Source organism: Scyliorhinus canicula, chromosome 10 (assembly GCF_902713615.1).
Source record: "Scyliorhinus canicula chromosome 10, sScyCan1.1, whole genome shotgun sequence".
NCBI classification, from domain to species: domain Eukaryota; kingdom Metazoa; phylum Chordata; class Chondrichthyes; order Carcharhiniformes; family Scyliorhinidae; genus Scyliorhinus; species Scyliorhinus canicula.
This window is the reverse complement of record NC_052155.1, coordinates 117,996,466-118,019,724: the sequence shown is the minus strand read 5'-3', so window position 1 is coordinate 118,019,724 and position 23,259 is coordinate 117,996,466. Positions and strand designations below refer to the sequence as shown.

Below are 23,259 nucleotides of genomic sequence, written 5' to 3'. Positions count from 1 at the left end.
CGTCAGCGCTGTGGCTGTGACACCGAGGACAGGCACTCTGTGCCACAAGAAGGTCAACGACTTTGTCAGGGCAGCCAGGGTGGGGCCCCCCCTCCACCAACCCCGATGTGCGACACCCCCCCACGTGCAACCAACCCTAATGCTAACCCTAACCCTGACCCTAACCCCAACCCTAATGTGCTGCGACCTCTGCCAATATACGCGCAACCGCTGTCATGGAGTCATATCCCTGTCTAACACTGTTGCCCTTATCCCCTGCCACCCACCCGCATGCCCCCCACAGGAGAAGCATGCACACAACAACAGGGAGCGTCAGAGGACTGGAGGGGGCACAGCTGATGAGAGACCACTCACCGTCCATGAGGAAAGGGCCCTGGAACTGGCAGGCGTACCTGAGGACCGGGAGGTTGCCGTTGCAGAGGTCAGGGGCCCGCCAGCAAGTGAGCCACCCGCGACCCTTCCCCCTCCCCCATATCCACCATATCCCCCCTCCCCCATATCCCCCCTCCCCCATATCCCCCCTCCTCCATATCCCCCCTCCCCATACCCCCCTCCCCATATCCCCCCTCCCCTTATCTCCCCTCCCCATATCCCCATATCCTCCCTCCCCCATATCCCCCTCCCCATATCCCCCATATTCCCCCTCCCCCATATCTCCCCTCCCCCATATCCTCCCTCCCCCATATCCCCCTCCCCCATATCCCCCAAATCCACCCTCCCCCCATATCCCCCGATCACCGCCCGCGTGTCTAACCATGCATGCTGTATTGTGTATTGCAGGACCAAACGCCGATGCACCCGCCCCTGCAGATGCCGACCGCCCGCAGGCCATGAGAGAGGGAGAGACCCGGCCCCTCCGGTGTACGCCGCCCGCAGGCCCCCCCAGCGCGGCCACAAGAGAGGGAGAGACCTGGAGCACCACGGAGACGACGCCCCCGTCTCGTGCGGGTGCAGCGACACAGGCGTGTGACACCCAGTGACAAGGAGAGCAGCCACAGGCCCCCGTCGCAGTCAAGCCAGGACAGCCCTACCCAGGACACTCCTACCCAGGACACCCCTACCCAGGACACCCCTACCCAGGACACCCCTACCCAGGATAGCCCTACCCAGGACACTCCTACCCAGGACACTCCTACCCAGGATAGCCCTACCCAGGACACCCCTACCCAGGATAGCCCTACCCAGGACACTCCTACCCAGGACACCCCTACCCAGGATAGCCCTACCCAGGACACTCCTACCCAGGACACTCCTACCCAGGACAGCCCAACCCAGGACACTGCCACACATGAGACTGGACAACAGGACAGTGACACACAGCGGACGGGTGGAGACGAGGCGCCACCCCAGGGGAATATGGACTCAGAGTCGGACGATGCACATGTCACAATGCCACTGCTTTCTCCAACACCCTCCACCATCGCAGAGACACTCACCTTGGTTGGGCACTTTAGTGATGAGGCTTCTGTTGTGCACAACACTGTCGTACCGGTACAGCAGGTGGAGGAAGGAGCAGCAGAGGGGCCGTGAGGTTGGAGGGCATCCTGGCGCAAGCGGACATCTGCCGCCCAGACGGGTCCCGGGTTCCTGGAGTTACCACACCCACCCATAGACCCGATGCAGCCACCAAACCTGGGACGAAGGAAGAGGATGATGGCAGGCTTGCAGCGGCTGCAGTGGAGGAGTCCACCCGCGTCCAGGAGCTGGGAGTGGTGCCGGTCATGCGTGCCACCCATGCCGAAATCGCACAGGTGGCGTCCGCGGTGGAGGCAATGGGTGCGACGGTGTCAGACATGGGGAGCAGGATGCAAGGCCTGGGGCGTTCTGTGAGGGCGGCGTGTGTGGCCCAGGACATGGCGTCCCTCTCACAGGAAGCCATGAGCCAGAGCCAGCGGCAGATGGAAGAGGCACTCAACGCCATGGCCCAGTCTCTGCAGGCCATGGCGCAGACTCAGCAGGCCATGGCGCAGACTCAGCAGGCCATGGCGCAGTCTCAGCAGGCCATGGCCCAGTCCCATCAGGCAATGGCCCAGTCTGAGCAGGCCATGGCCCAGTCTCAGCAGGCCATGGCCCAGTCTCAGCATGCCATGGCCCAGTCTCAGCAGGCCATGGCCCAGTCTCAGCAGGCCATGGCGCAGTCTCAGCAGGACATGGCCCAGTCTCTGCAGGCCATGGCGCAGACTCAGCAGGCCATGGCGCAGACTCAGCAGGCCATGGCGCAGTCTCAGCAGGCCATGGCCCAGTCCCATCAGGCAATGGCCCAGTCTGAGCAGGCCATGGCCCAGTCTCAGCAGGCCATGGCCCAGTCTCAGCATGCCATGGCCCAGTCTCAGCAGGCCATGGCCCAGTCTCAGCAGGCCATGGCGCAGTCTCAGCAGGACATGGCCCAGTCTCTGCAGGCCATGGCGCAGACTCAGCATGCCATGGCCCAGTCTCAGCAGGCCATGGCCCAGTCCCATCAGGCAATGGCCCAGTCTCAGCAGGCCATGGCCCAGTCTCAGCAGGCCATGGCCCAGTCTCAGCAGGCCATGGCGCAGTCTCAGCAGGCCATGGCCCAGTCCCATCAGGCAATGGCCCAGTCTCAGCAGGCCATGGCCCAGTCTCAGCAGGCCATGGCCCAGACTCAGCAGGCCATGGCGCAGTCTCAGCAGGCCATGGCCCAGTCCCATCAGGCAATGGCCCAGTCTCAGCAGGCCATGGCCCAGTCTCAGCAGGCCATGGCCCAGTCTCAGCAGGCCATGGCGCAGTCTCAGCAGGACATGGCGTAGTCCCAGCAGGCAGTGGCCTAGTCTCAGCAGGCCATGGCTGAGGGCATCGGCGCCATTGCCCAGGTGCTGGCCGGCGTTGCCCAGACACAGACAGGGATGGCCAACTCCCTGAGCTCCATGGCTGCAAATCTGCTGACCCTTGTCGATACCAGCACGGGCCTCCAGGACTGGCAGCGCCAGGTGTTGGATGGCCGGTCCGTTCGCACCCCAGACCCATGTAGAGGCCCGGGGGCCATCGGGCACCCCGAGGGAGGAGGACATGCTGGGGCCCGTCCCGAGTCCCCCTGTAGGGGAGGTCCCGGAACACCGCGGCACCTCGGACTCACCCCTCTTCCGTCCCAGGTGCATCTGGTGGGCAGCGGGCAGGACAGGTTGGCAGCTCGCCATCCCAGCTGCCCGAGTCACAGGGCAGGAATCACAGGAGTCCACCTCCAGTCCTGCTGTACCATCTGGGGAACCACCTAGGCGTAGTCAACGGGCCCGTAAGGCCAAACAATTAGGCACGGAGTAAGTTGGCATGGGTGAAGGGCACAGACGTGTTTTAGGGTCTAGGGCACGTGTATGGACAGTTTGTAATTAAAATCACTTTCACACCTACAGAAGCTGCCTTTGTGTTCTGTCCGAAGCGTGCGGGGGTGTCATGTACATTGAGCGCCAGAGTGTGTTTGTGAGAGGTGGTCTTACGTCGGCCCCAGGAGACTGTGCCCCTCCTCCACCGGGGCCGCCCTCTCCATCCCCCCGGGCAAAGGATGGGACCGTGCGCTGCAGTGTCACGGCCACATGCAGGGATGGTCTGGGTGGATGGTGGTATTGTGGCCATGGGTCAGACATTGTCCAATGATGTGGAGCTAGGAGTTCATCGCAGACCGGGTCGTCATCATCCTCCATGGCCTGTCGTGCAGCAGGTGGATCTGCAATGGAGGGGTTGTGTGCATGCGGTTTGGGTGGGTGTGGTTGGTGGTGGGTGCGGTGGGGGGGGGGGGGGTCAGGGTGTTGGTGCTGGGGGGGTCAGGGTGTTGGTGCTGGGTGGGTCGGGGGGGGGGGTCAGGGTGTTGGTGCTGGGTGGGTCGGGGGGGGTCAGGGTGTTGGTGCTGGGTGGGTCAGGGGGGGTTAGGGTGTTGGTGCTGGGTGGGTGGGGGGGTGAGGGTGGTCGGATGTTGCCATGGTGTGCGGTATGTGGCCATACTTGCCGATTCGCACACCCCCTGGTCAGTGAACCGGTCAGCTATCAGCCTGTCCTGTGCCCAGTGGCCCAGCCGGTAACGGTGGGCAGTCACCCACCCATGTCCAGCCCATCTGCCCTGACCATTGCCCCCATCTCCCTCATTTGGAGAGGTCTGTGCCTCTTCCTGCTCCTCCACTCCCCCCTCCTCTGCCTGCGGCACATTGTCCCTCTGCTGGGCTCTGTTGTACAGGACACAGCAGACCACAATGATGTGGCCGACCCTATCAGCGGGTACTGGCGGGCCCCCCCAGAGATGTCCAAGCACCTGAAACGCATCTTCAGCAGCCCAAAGCACCTCTCTATCACACCCCTTGTCGCTGCATGGGCATCATTGTAGCTGTTCTCCGCGTCACTCTGTGACCTCCGTATAGGCGTCATCAGCCAGGACCGCAACGGGTAACCCCTGTCGTGCAGGATAATCATGCGTTGTTCGCAGACCACCTGTATGCTCAGGGCCACCATAACCTTGACAGACACGGGGAGAGGGTGTCCTCCCCCAGTGCCGTGCGGTGCCAGGTGTGCCAGCAGGTGGCAGATGTGTGCCACGGTTTCACAGCTCATCTGGAGTCTCCGCCTGCATTCCCGGTCCGTGAGGTCCTGGTACGATGAATGGGGCCGGTACACACGGGGCCTCCTCGGGCGTCTCCGTCGCTGTGGCGCAACGACGTCCTCCACCCTCTCCCCGTGCTCCTCCTCTTCGTGCTTCCCCTCCTTCTCCTCCTCTTCCTCGTCCAGTCGGGCGGGTGGCCCTCCAGCCTGGGCGCCTGTCCCTCTGCGGCAGCCTGTGCCACCTCTCTGCCACCCTCCTCCAACTCCTCCTCCTCCTCCAGGACAACATGTAGATGTGTGGCCGCCGCCACGGTGGCCAACATCGCTGGCTGATCAGAAAACATGACGGCCCGCGGGGGCACTCGCACTCTTCCCCCCGCTCCCCGGCACTCTCACCCCCTCCCCGGCACTCTCCCCCCCTCCCCGGCACTCTCCCCCCATCCGGCACTCGCACTCTTCTCCCCCCTCCCCGGCATTTTCTCTCCCCCACCCCCCCCCTCCCCGGCACTTGCACTCTTCCCCCCCCCCTCCCTTCGCTCTCTCCCCCCCCCCCCGGCACTCTCCCCCCCTATCCGGCACTCGCACTCTTCCCCCCCCCCCCCCCCCCCCCGGCATTCTTTCTCTCCCCCCCCTCCCTGGCACTCTCCCCCCCTATCCGGCACTCACACTCTTCCCCCCCCCCTCCCTGGCACTCACACTCTCCCCCCCTCCCTGGCACTCTCCCCCCCCTCCCTGGCACTCTCCCCCCCCCCCCCCTCTCCGGCACTCGCACTCTCCCCCCACCCCCTCCCTGGCACTCTCTCCCCCCTCCCTGGCACTCTCCCCCCATCTCCGGCACTCGCACTCTTCCCCCCGCTCCCCGGCATTCGCTGTCTCCCCCCCTCCCCGGCACTCTCCCCCCGTCCGGCACTCGCACTCTTCTCCCCCCTCCCCGGCATTTTCTCTCTCCCCCCTCTCCTCCCCGGCACTCTCCGCCCGTCTCCGGCACTCGCACTCTCCCCCCCTCCCCGGCACTCTCCCCCCGTCTCCGGCATTCGCACTCTCCCCCCCTCTCCGGTACACTCCCCCCCCCTCCGACACTCGCACTCTCTCCCCCTCCCCGGCATTCGCTGTCTTCCCCCCCCTCCCCGGCACTCTCCCCCCTCTCCGGCACTCTCCCCCCCTCTCCGGCACTTGCACTCTCCCCCCCTCCCCGGCACTCCCCCCCCCCCTCCCCGGCACTCTCCACCCCGCCCCGGCACCCTCCCGCCCCCGCCCCGGCACTCTCCCCCCCCCCCCTCCCCGGCACTCTCCCCCCCCCCCCCCCCCCGCTCTCCGGCACTCGCACTCTCCGCCCTCCGCGGCATTCGCTCTCTTCCCCCCTCTCGGCACTGCCCCCCCCCCCCCCGCCCCTCTCCGGCACTCGCACTCTCCGCCCTCCGCGGCATTCGCTCTCTTCCCCCCTCTCGACACTGCCCCCCCCCCCCCCCCTCTCCGGCACTCGCGCTCTCCCCCACCTCCGCGGCACTCCACTGTCACCCCCTCCCCGGCATTCTCCCCCCCTCTCCGGCACTCGCATTGTACCCCCCTCTCTGGCACTCGCATTGTGCCCCCTTCTCCGGCACTCGCACTCTTCCCCCCCTTTCCCGGCTCTCGCATTGTACCCCCCTCTCTGGCACTCGCATTGTGCCCCCTTCTCCGGCACTCGCACTCTTCCCCCCCTTTCCCGGCTCTCGCATTGTACCCCCCTCTCTGGCACTCGCATTGTGCCCCCTTCTCCAGCACTCGCACTCACCCCCCCCGCCCCACCACCACCCCAACCACGCCCCCCACCCTCCACCAACCCCGCCCACCCCACTGCCTCTTCTCCCCCACCCACAGACTGCGGCCACGCCGTCACTTCTCCTGCGGCCACGATCTACCGTGATCTACCACCACGCTGAACGGCGTCGACCATCAGCACTGGTTGACGCCGTTAAATAGGTGTTTCTATTTACGCCGGTGTGAGCCATGGTCACGTCGGCGGGACTTCGGCCCATCCGGCGAGGAGAATATGGGCAGCACCGGGGCCCATAGCCTCCCGCCGGCCCCCGCCATTCTCCGAAGCGGGCGGTGGGATTGACGCCTCGCCGACTTATTACCGGTCGGAGACTTCGGGACACGGCGGGGATGTGATTGACGCCGGTTCCGGCGATTCTCCAATCCGGCGGGGGGTTGGAGAATCCCGCCGCATAGCTGTTACATCATTAAGTGAAACCTGGGCAGCATGGTGGCACAGTGGTTAGCTAAGCTGCCTCACGTCGCCAAGGTCCCAGGTTTGATCGCGGCTCTGGGTCACTGTCCATGTGGAGTTTGCACATTCTCCCCGTGTTTGCTTGGGTTTCACCCCCACAACCCAAAAATATGCAGGGTAGGTGGATTGGCCACGCTAAATGCCCCTTAATTGGAAAAAAATAATTGGGTACTCTAAATGTATTTGTTAAAAAGTGAAACTTTAAAATTCAATAAAGATTCAAGTGGGACAGTTCTCATAGTTTGATGACTTGGGTGGATCCGTGGTCCTTCTAGTTTCAGCATCATAGTAGTTTAAAGATGGAGACGGATAATTTAACAGTTCTTTTAAAGATAGCACTGCTGGGCTTAGGTCTTTGAATCTCAATCAATGGCACATGGAAAGTCAAACAGCAGATAGAGTTTGAACTTGCATGATGGGTGGAATGAGAGAATGAAACCTTTACAGGGGTCTTGTTACTTCCGTGTCTTTTTGGCTTCAGTCTCTGGTCTGGAGAAAACTAATTCCTAAGCAGAAAAAGTGTTAGGCTCACCTATTACACAATCCTCTCACTCAAACTGCCTGGTGACCCAAATATGGTAATGTCTAGTGTATTTCAGTTGCTTGATTAGATTATGGCAGGATATTCCTCTCCCAGCCAAAGTGCTTTGTCTTAAGTGATTGCAGCTGGTGCTGGTTCCCAAGTCAGTTGAGTCTCGACGTCTTATGAATGGGGAAGCAGAGATTCCTCCAAGCTAATTGTCTTTGATGAGCTCATACAGACAAGTTTTCTCTAATAATGGCTTTGGAGTTTATTATGTACGGCAATGCAAATTTCTAGCCATCTTTTAAGTTGCAAGTTCAAGTCATTGGAATACGGCTTCAGTGTCTTTATAATCCAATCAATGGTTTCCAGTCACTAAATTCATAAAATAATCTTTTCTAAAGCAAGGTTTTGTAACACAACATTAATAAAAGTCAATAAACAGAAATGTCTGTTTGGTACCGAATTATCCTGTCTCGAACATTTCCTAATTTCATGTTCATCATGGGTCAAGATTTTCAATTGGCGTGGAGGTGAGAATGGGAGCAGGCATGCTTTGAAAACAGCACTCCAAGAAAACAGCACTCCAGAATGGTGTGTCAATGCCTCATAGCCTCACGGATGCACTAGTATTTTCAAAGTGAAGGAGTGGGTGCTGGGGACATGCTCATCTCCAATGAACTGCCCGTTAATTTCCTGGTGGAGCTTGTTAATGGGCAGCGGGAATCTGAAGGTGATTTTGAAATTGCAGATTGCCAAATCTCAGCAATTTAATGCACGTAAGTGCACAGCTGCGACTGCAATATGGGGCACAATTAAATAATGTTTTTTTGCAGGAAAAAGTATTGGCAAAGGTGACAGCTCGTGTGCAGCACCTTTGCATTGGTCACTCGGCTTCTTCTTCGCAATGCAGAGCTTGTGTCTTTCCTCCTCTATTCTGCAAGGCAGTGGCAGCATGGTTGCCCTTTACCTTTGATGTTAAGGTTACCATTTATTTTTGAAAATTGTGCTCAGCAAGCAGCCTCCACCTGCTGGCAGAGCTTGGAGTCATTAATAGGGTGCTGAGTTCACCTCTGGACCAATTTGGGCACCTACATTTGAAGATAGCGCTGCTTGAATGACACAAGCTGGTGTGGGATTGGGTCCCAGAAATTATCAGGGTGTCATGTTCCTGGCCATGCATTGAAAATCAATCTTCTTGGTCTGTGCCATTTTTTATGAAACCTGCGACAGACACTAGCTGAGCAGCTTCCTCCTAAAAAGTGGAATCCATAGGCTGTCACTTTCCTCAAAGTTTCTGCCACTGTACTGCCAAAACATCTGGTAAAATCCTAACAAAATTGCACAATCATGTTTGAACAGAAGAAATCTTGCATTCCAGTCGCAATTATTTTCCTATGATGCACTGCCATTCCTAGTCTACTTGCTTTTCAATGCATTTTGAAAGACAATACTGCATAAACAATTCATGCTACATTACACAGCCCTTAGCACTGTGGTGGAATCTCATTACATTGTTTAATGTTTCAGGCATCACGTAATGCAGGTTTATCAATGTGTTTGGTTCATCATTCTCCTTTGAAATTCACTCTGCAAAATTCAGAACGTGATTGGAGGCTGGTCAAGAAAAGGCATTGGGAAAATGCCTGTTGGGCCAGGAGGAGTCAGAGAGCCTCAATCAAAAAGCAACAGCAGAGCTTGCTGAAATATTTAAAGATTTAAACCCAAAGATTTTAATACTGCAAACTTTAATGTCATTTTTGGATTGTGTTCACACAATTCTAAACATGGTGCAAATTGAGAAATTTGAGGTGCATATTTGTACAAATGCAAATACCCAGAAATCACTAACACCATTTTTACGTAAATGTACTTGTGCAAATCTTGCACATGCAAATATTAAAACGTCTATTTATCTGAAACAATGCTATAATAAGACTGTCAATGTTTCAAGGAGATTGAGGTTCTGGGCTATAACTAATACGGAGATAAAGGTTTTGAAAAACCTTGGCCATGCTAAACTTGCATAAAATATTGGAAAGTTTATAGTATTCAATATCACTCAATAAAAAAGGTGAAGCACTGAACTTGAATGCTGTAAAGGTTTTTTTTTACACCTTAATGTATAGATTGATAACAAAGAAGAAACTTTACTATGGGGTGTTTTTTAGTGTAAAGCTTTATGGGCTCCAAATGAATATTGAGAATCTAAGCACACTTAATTTTAATGCATATAAAATCCTGCAAATTGGGCAACATTTGAGGTTTTTAAAAAAATAAGATGAAAATATAAATCCATTTTGTTTTCATTAAGTGGTAAATTTGAATTGGGGAACTCCCACTTAAAACATTACACGTTTTTGCCACCCATGGATATGACTTTACTTCATTCATTCTGGAAAGGATGGCATCACTGTGGCTCCCTTGTTCTCTTTACTTGGACTGCAAAACGTTCCACAGCGTTTTGGCAAACAGGAGTAATAAAAAATAAATAAATATTGGCTGGGATTTGAGGCCAATCTCACTGGAAAGTGTTGCAGCTTATTGCAGAGCACTAGCAAGTACCGGGGGAGCATCCTTCTAAGTATATATTGTATGAGCAATTTATAGTATCACAAGCATAAAAGGTGAGATGCTTCCAAAAACCACTGCAAGAGCTTTATTGCACAAGTGTATTCTGCCTGGGAACAAATTGCTACTTTTTCTTACTTTAATTATGGGTCAGGTGGGAGCAAAGTAAAATAATTTCAACAGTAGAGAGTTAACATCAATGATTAACTCATGGGCTGGAAGTTTGTGATTGCCAGGGGTAGGATAGCAGGCAAAGAGACTTTCAGAGTCTCACAGCAGCTCAACAATCTGTTGGATTTTGGCAAACGTGTGTATCCAGGAATTATCCAGGATTTTCTTAATGGATCCCTTAACATTGGGGGCAATGGCAAGTTGACTTTTTTAAAGAATGTTGTGGGTTGTTTTATTTAGAATGTTATGGATCATCTCAGCTGCTGTGGTGGGATTTGTCACAGCTGTCAAAAATGTGAGCAGAGTTTTCAGAGCAGGTTGTTGGATATGGATTGCCGCGAAGCCTCCTCAGTAAGGTGGAAGTTCTTAATAAAAATGTGTATTTTTTAAGCTTGTAATTGTACAGCATCAACCAAGCAAGGAAAAGCCTCAAGGAAGAGCTGCCTGATTGTAATAACGTTGAGTTAAGACAGTACGGTGGATGTTTGAATTCCACTGAGTACTCTCTTCACTTATTCAACATGAATTTGGTAATTGTATATTTTTAAAATGAATCGGAGTCATAACAGCCAGCAGAGGAGAATTTGATGATTCCTAGCCTATCATGTAGTGCTGTTAATTGGAACTCTTAATTAGATTCTCATTATAGTGCATTAACTATGATATAACACTGAAATCTCACATAATAACTGAAATAAATCACTTAACAAGATGTATTCCAGCTACTGTTGCCATCTGGGATGACCACTTACAACCAGGGACAGAGAAACTCGCAAAGCCTAGCTGGTAAAATGAACAAAGCAAGATTCAGGCAGGCTCAGAGCCTGAAATGTATATTTGCAAGCAAGGAGTTCAGATGGTATCGAAACCAATTAGCATTTTGATGGGCCGATTAGCATTTGATGGCCCATTTTCACAAGACAAAGGACTGGTACTCGAGCAACCGGTACAGTCCCAGACATTTCGGCACCACACATTTCAGGGGAAGCGTAAACAGCAGGCTTAGTGACCGCTTGGGACATGCCCAGCCATCCAGGCCCCCACCCATTTGTTGGTTAGGAATCGAACAGATTGATCAAGGATCACCCAATTAGTGGGGTCCAAACTGAAGGACCGTCCGAAAGAGCGCAAAAACCCCCAAGTATAAGAAGAGAGTCCACCGTATGTTCATCCTCTTTTGGATCTGGCACCCCAGCAACGTTCATCTCCAATCGCAGCACCACCAGAAGCAAGTCCAAGTTCAACGCTCACTATCAGACGGATGAGCCTAGCTGAGCAGCAGTTACTTCTCCAGACTCAATAGATCCAGAATCGGACAGTGGCCACTGTTCCTCTGACCTAAGCCGGGTGCCTGAAGTTAAGTACAGGCTGTCTTAGTCGAAAGATGTAGTCAACTAGTAGTGTTTATGTTGCATGACTATTTGTGTGTAAATAAAGTACCCTTGACCTTGAACTAACAAACTGGTGATTGGCTCTTTGATCAATAGCCGGTTGAACCTTGTGGTGGTATCATTTGATACTTGGCGACTCTGAGCATTAGAATATAGATACCAAAAGAAAGGACGGCAAACTCACTGATTGCCGTAGTTAGGGCACAGCCACAGGAAAGAAAAAGGCAACACTACTTACATCTGAGTAGAAACGGGTTCCAATTACCCGAGCCAGATGTGGATTTTCCTGCATACAATTTCGTGGACAATATATCCTAAAATTAGAGAGCAAAATGCAATATTTCAGTCCAACTAAAGTCATCACAAGCAATGGTGTTCATGTGGGCATTGTTAGACAATTTTCACAAAGAGGAATAACCAAAATGTTTTGGGACATTTCCTACACTTATAAATATTGCCTTTACTTCAGTGCCATGCATAACAATTTACTGTGAAAATTTTCATATGGGAGATCTTCAAATTAATATTAAGGCACATTAATGCCCAACTGTTTTAAACATCTGTAGATTGAGTCCTAGTTAGTCCTAGTTCCTCATCGTCATTAATCTGCTCAAACATTGTATCCAATCCAAATCAAAGGGCTGCATTTCACCAGCCTACATTATTCAGTATGGACTTCAACAATGCTACATATAAAGTTCTTAATATCCTAGTCAGTGAAGCAAGTTTTTCTACATCATGCTCTGCCTCTTTATCCTCCAACTTCCTCCCACCCACTTATCCTGAAGATGCTACAGTGTATGCTTTTACAGATGGCAGTTATCTTGGGTATTTAACCTGGGTGGTCCCTACAGCTAAACTTTAGATCACACCTCCTAATCTCTCCTCTTGTGGCTCACGGCCAGACTTCTGTACATGAGGCACTCAATTCTTTTTGCATTAAAAGATACCGGGTGGAATTCTCCCAGAAATCAGCAAAGTCTGATGCCGGCAGCATTTGACCACCGGCAGCTGTTTCCTCTGTATCGTGCAGAACTTTGTAGAAAAAATGCAGAGGCACAGGTTTCATGTCAGGTAGCTTGCCAGGCGGCCTCTGATTCACCCGCCCCACCGTGATCTCAGGCTTTCAGTCATCCGATTGCCATGTTTAAAGGCCACACATGCACAAAGTAGCACTCCCTCAGGGATGAACAGGTGCTGGAAAGTTATGGCTGCCAAAGGGAAGAAACATGTTACCCCAAATTCAGTGAAGCCTCTCTCGAATGCACGCTGGACGCAGTGGATACTCGCCATGAAGTCCTCTACACCCATTCTGGGCAAAGAGCCTCAACCAAGGTGACCAATCGGGCATGGGAGGTGATAGCAGTGGTGGTGAGCACCAGTGCCCTACAAAAGAGTGCAGCCATCCAGTGCAGGAAGAGGGTGAATGATTTATTCCACTCCTGCCAAGGTAATTCACCCTTGACATCACTCTCCACTTACACACTCACAAACCCATCACATCCACAGCAATCTCACATGCTTCCAAATGAAGGAACATCACCACTCTCTCTCACACACCCTCATATCCTTTGCGGATTGTGTCCTTATCCCACCTATTGCACCATTCACCATCCACACATGCCAGACATACTTCTTCCTTGGACTGGCATCCTGCTTACGTACTCTCCATCTATCATCATGCAGGACCAGCGGTGGAGGGATGCCCGAACTGAAGATCCTGACTGACTTTGAGAAAGGAGCAATCCAACTGACTGGCTGAGATGTGGACCGTTCCTATGCTGATGGTGGGGTCAGGCACTTAACCAAGTGAGGTTCCAGCACTGCAACATCAGGGCAGCACGGTGGCGCAGTGGGTTAGCCCTGTTGCCTCTCGGCGCCGAGGTCCCAGGTTCGATCCCGGCTCTGGGTCACTGTTCGTGTGGAGTTTGCACATTCTCCCCGTGTTTGCGTGGGTTTCGCCCCCACAACCCAAAGATGTGCAAGGTAGGTGGATTGAACTCGCTAAATTGCCCCTTAATTGGAAAAAATGAATTGGGTACTCTAAATTTTTAAAGAAGCACTGCAACATCCATCGGACAACCATACTGTGAGTGGTGCATCCTGTTCCGCATACCCCTGCCTTGCACTAACGATCTCTCCTTTCTTTCACAGGCACATCTGGGAAGCATCAGAGGCTGTCCATGAGCCAATCTCTTGATTCAAGGCGCAAAGTCACCTCAAAAGGTGAATATGATGATGCACTAATTGAAGACACATCACAATGCTCACCCACACCCTCCACCAGTGCAGAGACACACACCTCCATCAGACCTATTGCTAAAGTAGCCTCAGAGTCACAATCTGGTTCGTTCAGCGCACTGTCTGATCTACAACAGGCGGAGGCAGAGACATCCCATCTTTCTGCGACTTGGAGACAGCTTAAGGCCAGGAATCTGCAGAGTCTGAGTCAGATGACGAGCCTGTGGCTTGCCTCTCAGTTGTTATAGCTGCAAAGACAAGCACGGCAGCATTGGAAAGGGGTGTCTACTGCATTCCTCAAATTTCAATACACAATGCAGGAATCCATGCACCTGTCGACATGCCATCTCATCAAGATCAACTCTGGTAGGATGCCAGTTACCATGGATACCTTGGTCCAGGACCTCGGTCCTGCACTGTTGAATGAGCTGCACTCCATTGCTGAGGCACCAGCTGGCATCAATTAGTGCCAGTGCCAGAGGGCTGCAGGACACCTCGATCTCATTCTAACTGCCAGTTCTCCTCAAGGAGTCAGTCAGGGGCCCTTGGGCACCCAAAGGGAGGAGGAGCTTCAGCTCAACACCACAGGGTCATCCACCCTGGTGATTCCCCAATTCCCTCTTCATGAGACCCCATCAGCTCCAGCTTTGCATGCTAAAAGGATGCCACTGCCACACAGCAAGACTCTGAATGTAGGTTGGGGCCCTCCGGGTCTTGGCCCTCCAGAGGATGCTCGGCAAGATAATCACAGACAACAGGGGATAGCAGTCAGCTGGCTGCCTCCACATCCACTGTGGGTGTTGGGGATGCACCAAGACATAGCGGCAGGGTACGGCAACTCAAAAGGATGCAGCTGCATAATATGGGCACGGGTGTTAATCCCCTGTACATAATGTTCCCCAGTGTAAATACACTCATAATCATGACTCTTAGTTATGACGAGATGTTAATACCATTCATAAGTGAAACCATGAACCCTGCACAAAATGAAGTGCGCAGTGCATAACCCGCTGACCACAGTGATTGGTCCATCCCAAAATCACTGCCCACATCAGTAATGCCTGCACCTTGAGGAGGAATGTGTATATTACAAGAGTACCCTGCGCTAGCATTGTTAGGTCACCCCCTTCCCCCCGCCATGTACACAATGTTTCATCTGCATTTTGGACAGATGAGGTGTAATGCTGAAGGGGGCAGGTGATTATGTAGCAAAAAAGGATCAAGTACATTTGAAGTTCATGTTGCCACTTTATTCCAGCAAAGTATGTCTGAGGGAGAATGTGCTGACCTCTACCAGACTAGTGTCAGACACATCCAGTTGCTATCTTGTGCTCGAGAATCCTCACTGCATCTCCGGAGAGCCCTGGCCACCACTTGGATAGTCAGTGTTCAGTTATCTTGATGCCTGACTAAAGTCCCGCCCAGCTCTAACCCACACCATCTAGAATCATAGAATTTACAGTGCAGAAGGAGGCCATTTGGCCCATTGAGTCTGCACTGGCCCTTGGAAATAGCACCCCACTTAAGCATATGCCTCCACCCTAACCCCATAACCCAATAACATCATCTAACCTTTCGGACACTAAGAGGCAATTTAGCATGGCCAAACCACCTAACCTGCACATATTTGGACTGTGGGAGGAAACTGGAGCACCCAGAGGAAACCTATGCAGTCACGGGGAGAAAGGGCAAACTCCACACAGTCATCCGAGGCTGGAATTGAACCGGTCCTGAAGCTGTGAGGCAGCAATGCTAACCACTGATGCCGGCCACCTGACCGAGTGGCGAACGCTTTGGCCACTTGGCTGCATCCTGTACCCTCAACTCAGGTATTATCCTAACATGCACTCCAAGGCTGCACGGTTAGCTTGGACCATGAAGGTTACAGCTCAAAGCCTGAATAACTGCAATGTATGAGATTCTGAGCACCTCCTTCTGCAACTGTTCGATGCCTACCTCTCTTCCTTTACTTTTTTAAAAGAGCCAGTTCCGCAGCTGCTGGCCATCAGGACATTCCTTTGAGTACCAATGCATCCAAACTTCTATGATGTGGAGATGCCGGCGTTGGACTGGGGTGAGCACAGTAAGAAGTCTTACAACACCAGGTTAAAGTCCAACAGGTTTGTTTCAAACACGAGCTTTCGGAGCACGGCTCCTTCTTCAGGTGAATGGAAAGGCTTGTTCCAGAAATGTTTATATAGACACAGTCAGAGATGCCCCGGAATGCGAGCACCTTCCAAACTTCTAGCCCAACATTCAAACCTCACACAAGGGGATACTCTAACTTATTAGTTGCTCAATTGTTTTGCAACTTCATAAAACTCAACTTAACTGAGCCTAGGGGCTTTTCACAGTAACTTCACTGAAGCCTACTTGTGACCATAAGCGATTATTATTATTATTATTATTATTATTAATTTTCAGTCTGCGCCTGAGGGGTTAAAAGTTCAGGTGCAGTCAGTGAATTTGTGCTGCTTAAGTGGGTATAATTGCTTCAGAAGCTAGACTCCAAGTATCTCAATGGAGTGATGCTGAATGGTCTCAATTGCTGAAGAATGCTCAAACCTGAAATGCTTTTCCAAACTTGTGGCCGATTTCTTGACCTCCCCCGTCACGTGCCTATGTAATTACTTCAGTCTCTGCCACCTTGTCACCCCAGAACTGCACTGGAGCCCTGGCCCCCAGGTTCACCACAGGGCAAGGCAGGAGTGGACCACTACAGAAGGTATGTACCCTTTTATAGTATTCCTCATGTTCCAGAAAGAGCAAAAGTGCTCCCTGTAGCCCCTCAACAAGGCATTTGGTCTCCTCCCTGCGAATTTGGCCTCTCTCTAATCCCTTCTTTATTCAGTCACTTCCTCCTCCAACCTCAACCGATTTGCAGTCTGTAATCACAAACAATGCTTCCCCTCATCCCAAGCTCTCTTCTGGAGCCTGCTTCCCTCCCAATTGCCGGGGTCAATCCCAAACGTCTCATCCCCAAGAATCCCTGGCTACAGTTTCCTGGCCATTAGTTTTCTTCCAGCTGATAGTTGGCTATCCTTTCAGTTTGTTCGATTGCTGAGCAGTAGATCAAACAAAATAGCTATAATTAGTTAATTACAATAATCAATTGTTGAAGCAATTTAGTTATACAATAGTGAATTTGCTAATTCTACAAATCACTGAGCTTGAACACGTTGTTTGTGTTTCCACCCATTCCTGAATCTTATGCTAAGTTCACTTGACTTATTTTGTTAACCACGGTGGCACAGTGGTTAGCATTGCTGCATCACAGCTCCAGGGTCGCGGGTTAAATTCCGGCCTCGGGTCACTGTGTGGAGTCTGCACGTTCTCCCCGTGTCTGCATGGGTTTCCTCCAGGTGCTACGGTTTCCTCACACTGTCCAAAGACATGCAGGTTAGGTGGATTGGCCATACTAATTGCCCTTAGTGTCCTAAAGGTTAGGAGGGGTTACTGGGTTACGGGGATAGGGTGCAGATGTGAGCTTAAGTGCGGTGCTCTTTTCAAGAGCCGGTGCAGACACAATGACCGAATGGCCTCTTTCTGCACTGTACATTCTATGATTCTATAAATTTGACTGGACTTTCATGCCCTGAGCCTGGCCAGGCTCCTCCCAATAACACCTTCCGCAACATCTGCCCAAAAACATATGTAAGTGAAGTGACACTTTTTGGCTAAGGTTTATGTATTGAAAAATGAACCCATTAATTTCTACTTTTAATCATCTTTACACATCATACCCCTCACACAACACCAAAAGTGAACATTCTAAAGTCACATGATTTAGTTCTCAGCATTTTAACCTGTAACATCACTTGTTTACTTCCTGTATTGTTTGTTTACTCCTTGAGTTATCAATGTCAACAAAGCTGCGAACAAGTGAGCTGCCTTCCCAGAACGGAACGAACAAAGGAGAACTGGGAACTTTGGTAGCTACTGTCACACACCTCTCTAAAACAAGGCGTAGTGACCCTGGCAGAGGAATGTAAAAACCAAAAGATTTAGAACATTACAGCGCAGTACAGGCCCTTCAACCCTCGATGTTGCACCGTCCTGTGAAACCCCTCTAAAGTCCATCTACACTATAGAACATTTGAGAGTGGGGCTGGTGGTGGGGGGGAGGTGATGTCAGGGATGGAAGGAGGACCAGCTGCAAAAGACAATTGTAGAATAATAGTCGATATGAAGCAGTGCATCATTCAGTTACCTTGGACAATGTGAACTTGGCTTTTTGAACGTGCATATTTGATGCCCTCTTGTCTGGCAGTTAGCAGATTGGACTATGTAGAAAACAAAAGTTATAGTTAATAATTAAAATATACATAATTGCAATAAAGTAAAATAAAGTCTTAAAAGACTAACCTGTTACTTCCGAGATGGTAAATGAATTGGCAGCTTTATATTTACTGAAGGAAAGGGGAAAATGTGTAAAATTGTGATAATGAGGATAACAGATCTTCAATCTATAATCAAAAGTACACGTTGGCAAAAAATGTTGAAGCAATTCAGTTATAAAATAGATGATTTTGTAATATTAAACATCACTAAGCTTCAGGGTGTTTTTCATTTCAAATGTCATTAACTGTGCATTGGAGTCTTTAATTCCTTTGCTGACTCAGCTGTTGGGTATCAACCCCTCGACTCTGAATCAGAGTTAGTTCCACTCTAGCACAGGGCAGTGCAGTACTGAGAGAATGCAACAATGTAAAAACCGCTGTCTTTTGGATAACATGTTAAACAGAGGCCCTGTCTGCCTTCTGGAGGTGGGTTTCAAAGATCCCATAACACTATTCCGAAAAAGACCAGGGGCTGAATTCTCCGCCGTCAGGATTCTCCGTTTTGCAGCAGCCCGGGGGTTTCCCTGCGGTGTGGGGCTGCCCACAGTGGGAAACCCCATTGACCAGCCAGCGAAATGGGGAATCCCGATGGCGTTCTGCACAAGAACTCTGGTGCGGTGGGATGGAGAATCCCGGCCCAGGGGGCTAATCATGGTGTCCTGGCCAATGTTCATCCCTCTTTGTTGGCTATATAGTGCTTTGAGACATCTTGTGGTTGGAAAGGTTCCATATAAATGCAAGACTGCAATTTGCTTTATTATTCTGATGTTGTGACAATTTGACTTCCCTCATTCGTATCACAGGATGTGTGCAATGTCAGCAATTATAGCTCGTCTATAATTCTTCTCGAGAAAGTGGCATTCTTGGACCGCTACAATCCATGTGTTGCAAGAACCATATGTGAGGGAGGACGATCAAGATTTTGACCCAGCGAGAGTGAAGGAACAGCAGTATGGTTCCAAGTCCAGGATCGTGTGTGACTTGGTGGAGAATTTGGAGGAGATGTTGTTTCCGTGCATTTGCTGCCCTTGTTCTTCTACATGGTAGAAGTTGCAGTTTAGAAAATGGTGTTGAAGGAGCCTCGACAAGTTGCTGCAGTGCATCCTGAAGATGATGTACACAGTAGACACCGTGCGCCAATGGTGGAGGAACTGAATGTTTAAGGTGGTTGATGGGGTGTCAGTCAAGTAGCTGCTTTGTCCTGATGGTGTCAATCTTCTTCAATGATGTTAAAGCTGCTCTCATCCAGGCTACTGGAGAGTATTCCATAACATCCCCGATTTGTGCCTTGCAGATAGTGCACAGGAGTCGTGAAGTGAGTTCACATTGCAGAGTTCCCAGCCTGACCTGCTGTTCTAACAGCCGTATTTACATGGCTGGTCCAGTTCAATTTCTGATCAGTGGTAACTCCCAGATCTTGCTGCATGCAGGCACGGACTGCTTAATTATCTGAGGAATTATGAATTAAACTGAACTCTGTGCAATCATCCCCACTTCGGAATTTATGATTGATGAAAGGTTATTGATGAAGCAGTTGAAGATGATTGGATACTACCCCAAGGAACTCCTGCAGCCATGTCAAGGGGCTGAGGTAACTGGCCTCCATTAACCACGACCATCTTTCTTTGTGCTGGGTATGATGGGATTTGGTCTTCACATGGACTGTGCGGTTGTCACTCCTATAAATACGATCATGGACAGATACATCAGTGATAGGCAGACAGGCCAAGAAGGTTTTTTTCCCCCCATGTGTTGGTTCCTCCACCATCTGCTGCAGGGCTAGCCTAGCAGCCAGTTCCTTCATTACTTAACCAGCTTAGTCAGTAGTGGTGCCAGTGTCACTCTTGGTTATGGGCGCTGAGGTACCCCACCCAGAGCACATTCTTTGCCCTTACTACCCTCAGTGTTTCTTCCAAATGATGTTCAACATGGCGAAGTACTGATTCATCAGCTTATGGAGGGCAGTAAGTTGTAAACAGCAGGTGGTTTCCGTGACTTGATGCCTGAGACTAATGGTGTTGAAGAGTCCATGTTAAGGACTCCCAGGTCACTCACTCACGACTGTATATTACTGTGCACCTTGGCTGGTGGGTCTGTCCTACCACCTGGGATGGCGATACAGAAGCTGGGACTTTGGCTGTAAAATATGATTCTAAGTGTATGATTATGCTGCACAAGTCCCAGGTGTTAGTGAGGAGAACTTTGCGAAGTCAACTGGACAGGGTGTGCCGGATAGTCTGCACAGTTCTATTCTTATTCGACTTCTTTATACTGGTTTGATACAACTGTGTGGCTTGCTTAGCCACTTCAGAGGACAAATAAGGTTCAATCACATTACTGTGTGTTAGTAGTCACATGAAGGGCATCTAACTCCTCTTTCTCGGCATTCCTTTTACAGTTAATGAATGGTTTGTAATTGGAGCCACCAATACTCACCCAATTGATTGAACACCATTCCTGTTGGCTTTTATAAAGAAAGGTTTCCTTCCTTGTCTGGTAACATCTACCCAGCCACCTTCATTGTCCAGCACTCCATAATGCATTGCTGCTCTACAAATACTTGATTGCTGAAATAATGCATATAAAATTAAAAGAATATAGTAAATCCACTATATATTTGTTAATATATTCTGGACACACCATTTTTCTACAGTTGACCTCTTGTGCTATTGATAAAGTAAATAAAGATTTAAAATTTATCATAGATGAGAAGCTAAACCTTGATTCTGTGGGGATGAAGAAATGCAACTTGCATCAAAAGCAGACATGTAATGGGTGCAGCTGATACATGCCAGTTAGTGAGAGCTAGGAGCCAAGGTTGTTCTCATGCTTTACTGATTAGCTAGTGGCCAGCATTATTGAATAGTTCACCAAAGGAAGGGGCGACGGCTGGGTGGATGGAAAATTGGATAGCAATGACGCCATTTAGCCGTTTTAAAGGGGAAGTATAGATTGACTGTTTTTGAATCATTTCTTCCAGCCATTTCGACAAAGATGGTGATCAGCACAAATTCTGAAAGAACTCCCCTTTTTGTCAGAATTCTCCGACACTGCTCTGGAGTGTCCTTGTGGAGGAGTAGCCAGGAGGAGGGAATTGATTTCTCCAGTGACCATGATGAGAAATCATCAAGGCAATTAGCCCTGCAGGAATGGCCAGAAGAGGCAGAGCAGATACATGTGAGCAACTATGCAACAGGGACCTGTTGCCAAAATTGAGCACAATAAAGCCATCCCGGGGGATAATGGCTACCCTGTTGAGAACATTGCTTGCTATGGATCACGATGAATGGGCCTAGGGCCGGCACTTTCAATCTACCTCAGATTATCCTGAAAGCGTAAGATATTTCAAAATGTGAACATTGCTAGCCGTTTCATGCTGCTATGTATTAACAACATAAGTGGTATTTGCCACTAATAGGAAGCTGCCGCCAAGCCAAAACACATTCAGTTACTTCAAAAATGAGTAATGTTGGCCGGGATTCTCCAAATTCCTAGCTCAGTGTTGATGCCGGCATAAGGAATGTTTCACACCAGCGTCAACGGGCCTCTTGGCCCAGCGATTCAGTGGCCCACAGGGGGCCAGCACGGCGATGGAGTGCTCCACGCAGCTCCGGCGCCAATATGCGGTCCTGCACTGCTGGCGCTGTGGCAGCGCATGCGAGTGGTGGCCATTTCCATGCCGTGCAACATGGCATAGCGACACAGCAGGCCGGCACGGAAGTAAGTAGGCCCCCCCCCCCGATCGCGCGCGCTCGCCAATCGGTAGCCCCCGATCGCGGGCCTGGCCATCGTGAAGGGCCCCCCCGGAGTCTGATCCCACCCGGCCCTCACCTGGACAGCCACTGCGGCCGCGGGTCCGAGCTCCCGCCGGGTGGTACCATACGGGAACCACACCGACGGAACTCGGCAGGAACTCAGCCGGTTGACCGCGAAGAATCGCCGCAGGGGGCCTCTTTCAACAACCCCCGACTGGCGCCACGTCGACCGCATACATGCGACTGGCACCGGTTCTCCGGTCGCCGGAGAATCGCGTCCCGGCATCGGAACGGCGTGGGGGGGGATTTTCGCAGTCAGCGACGATTCTCCGCTGCAGCTCGGAGAATCCTGGCCCTGGTGTTTGAGTGCCGGTGTGATGCCAGGCATGTAGGCCATACATCCCAACAGCTAGTGACCCTATCAAACAGCACTCCCATCAGTTATGAACAACAGAGTACTGAACATACTCAACCAGCTTATGCTTGCAAAGGTCAAACCATAGTGTACAACATTAGATGTGATTTTGCGATTCGACAATATTTATGAAGCAATCCTGATTGTGCTAAGAATTATACTAACAGCCAATTTACGATTATCAGTCAGGCTCACAATGTGGGTCACTTGCACATGCTTGAAAGTACATAGATTCATACGCAGGGTCCTGTGCTTTGCAAACTGTTCAGGCATTGGGCCTTTTTCAATTAAGTAAAGGCTTGGGGGACATCTTTTCAGCAAAACTCAAGTTCTGTACTATTAATATAACTGAGAGCGAAATGTGTAAGTCTCTCCCTGTCAATACACAGCCTCACCTTCAGTAAGTCCTCAGCTATGCCTCCTCTTGGGGACACATGGAAAATGGGTCCTTGCTGCCCCAGGCTAAAATTTCAGATGAACTCTTGAGAAGGCCTCCAGACATGCAATGTGCAGGCCATGAGCTTTGTCTAACACCCTTCTATCAGAACAAACCACAAACCATGGGCGGAATTCTCTGACCCCCCGCAGGGTCGGGGAATCGCCCGGGGCCTTCGTAAATCCCGCCCACGCCGTGGCCGGAATTCTCCGCCACCTGGGAATTGGCGGGGGCGGGAATCACGCCCCGCCGGTTGGCGGGCCCCCCCGCGGCGATTCTTAGGCCCCCACAGTGGCCTGGCCCGCGATCGGGGCCCACCAATCGGCGGGCGGGCCTGTGCCGTGGAGGCACTCTTTTTCTTCCGTCGCCACCACGGCCTCCACCATGGCGGAGGCGGAAGAGACCCCCTCCATTGCGCATGCGCCGATGGTGATGTCAGCAGTCACTGACGCTCCGGCGCATGCCCGGACTCACGGCGAGGCCTTTCGGTCAGCCGCGACACCGGTCAGCGGGGCGCAAAAGGCCGTTGGCGCCAGTCGGCGGAGCGGGAGCCACTCCGGCGCGGGCCTAGCCCCTAAAGGTGCGGAGAATTCCACACCTTT

The 23,259-nt window shown here is 51.4% G+C and overlaps 1 protein-coding gene across 2 annotated transcripts in view; it reads right to left on the bottom strand.

Moving 5' to 3' along the window:
* The window catches only part of LOC119972626 (cysteine-rich secretory protein LCCL domain-containing 1-like), a 74,673-nt gene that overhangs the window by 4,425 nt on the left and 46,989 nt on the right, over positions 1–23,259 (bottom strand). For both annotated transcript variants that reach the window (XM_038809640.1, XM_038809639.1), the window contains exons 10-13: positions 20,488–20,618; positions 18,077–18,120; positions 17,922–17,994; positions 11,709–11,784 (exon numbers count right to left, since the gene is read on the bottom strand). In XM_038809640.1, coding sequence (XP_038665568.1) covers positions 11,709–11,784; positions 17,922–17,994; positions 18,077–18,120; positions 20,488–20,618 — 324 coding nt within the window. The remainder of the gene's footprint in view (positions 1–11,708; positions 11,785–17,921; positions 17,995–18,076; positions 18,121–20,487; positions 20,619–23,259) is intronic.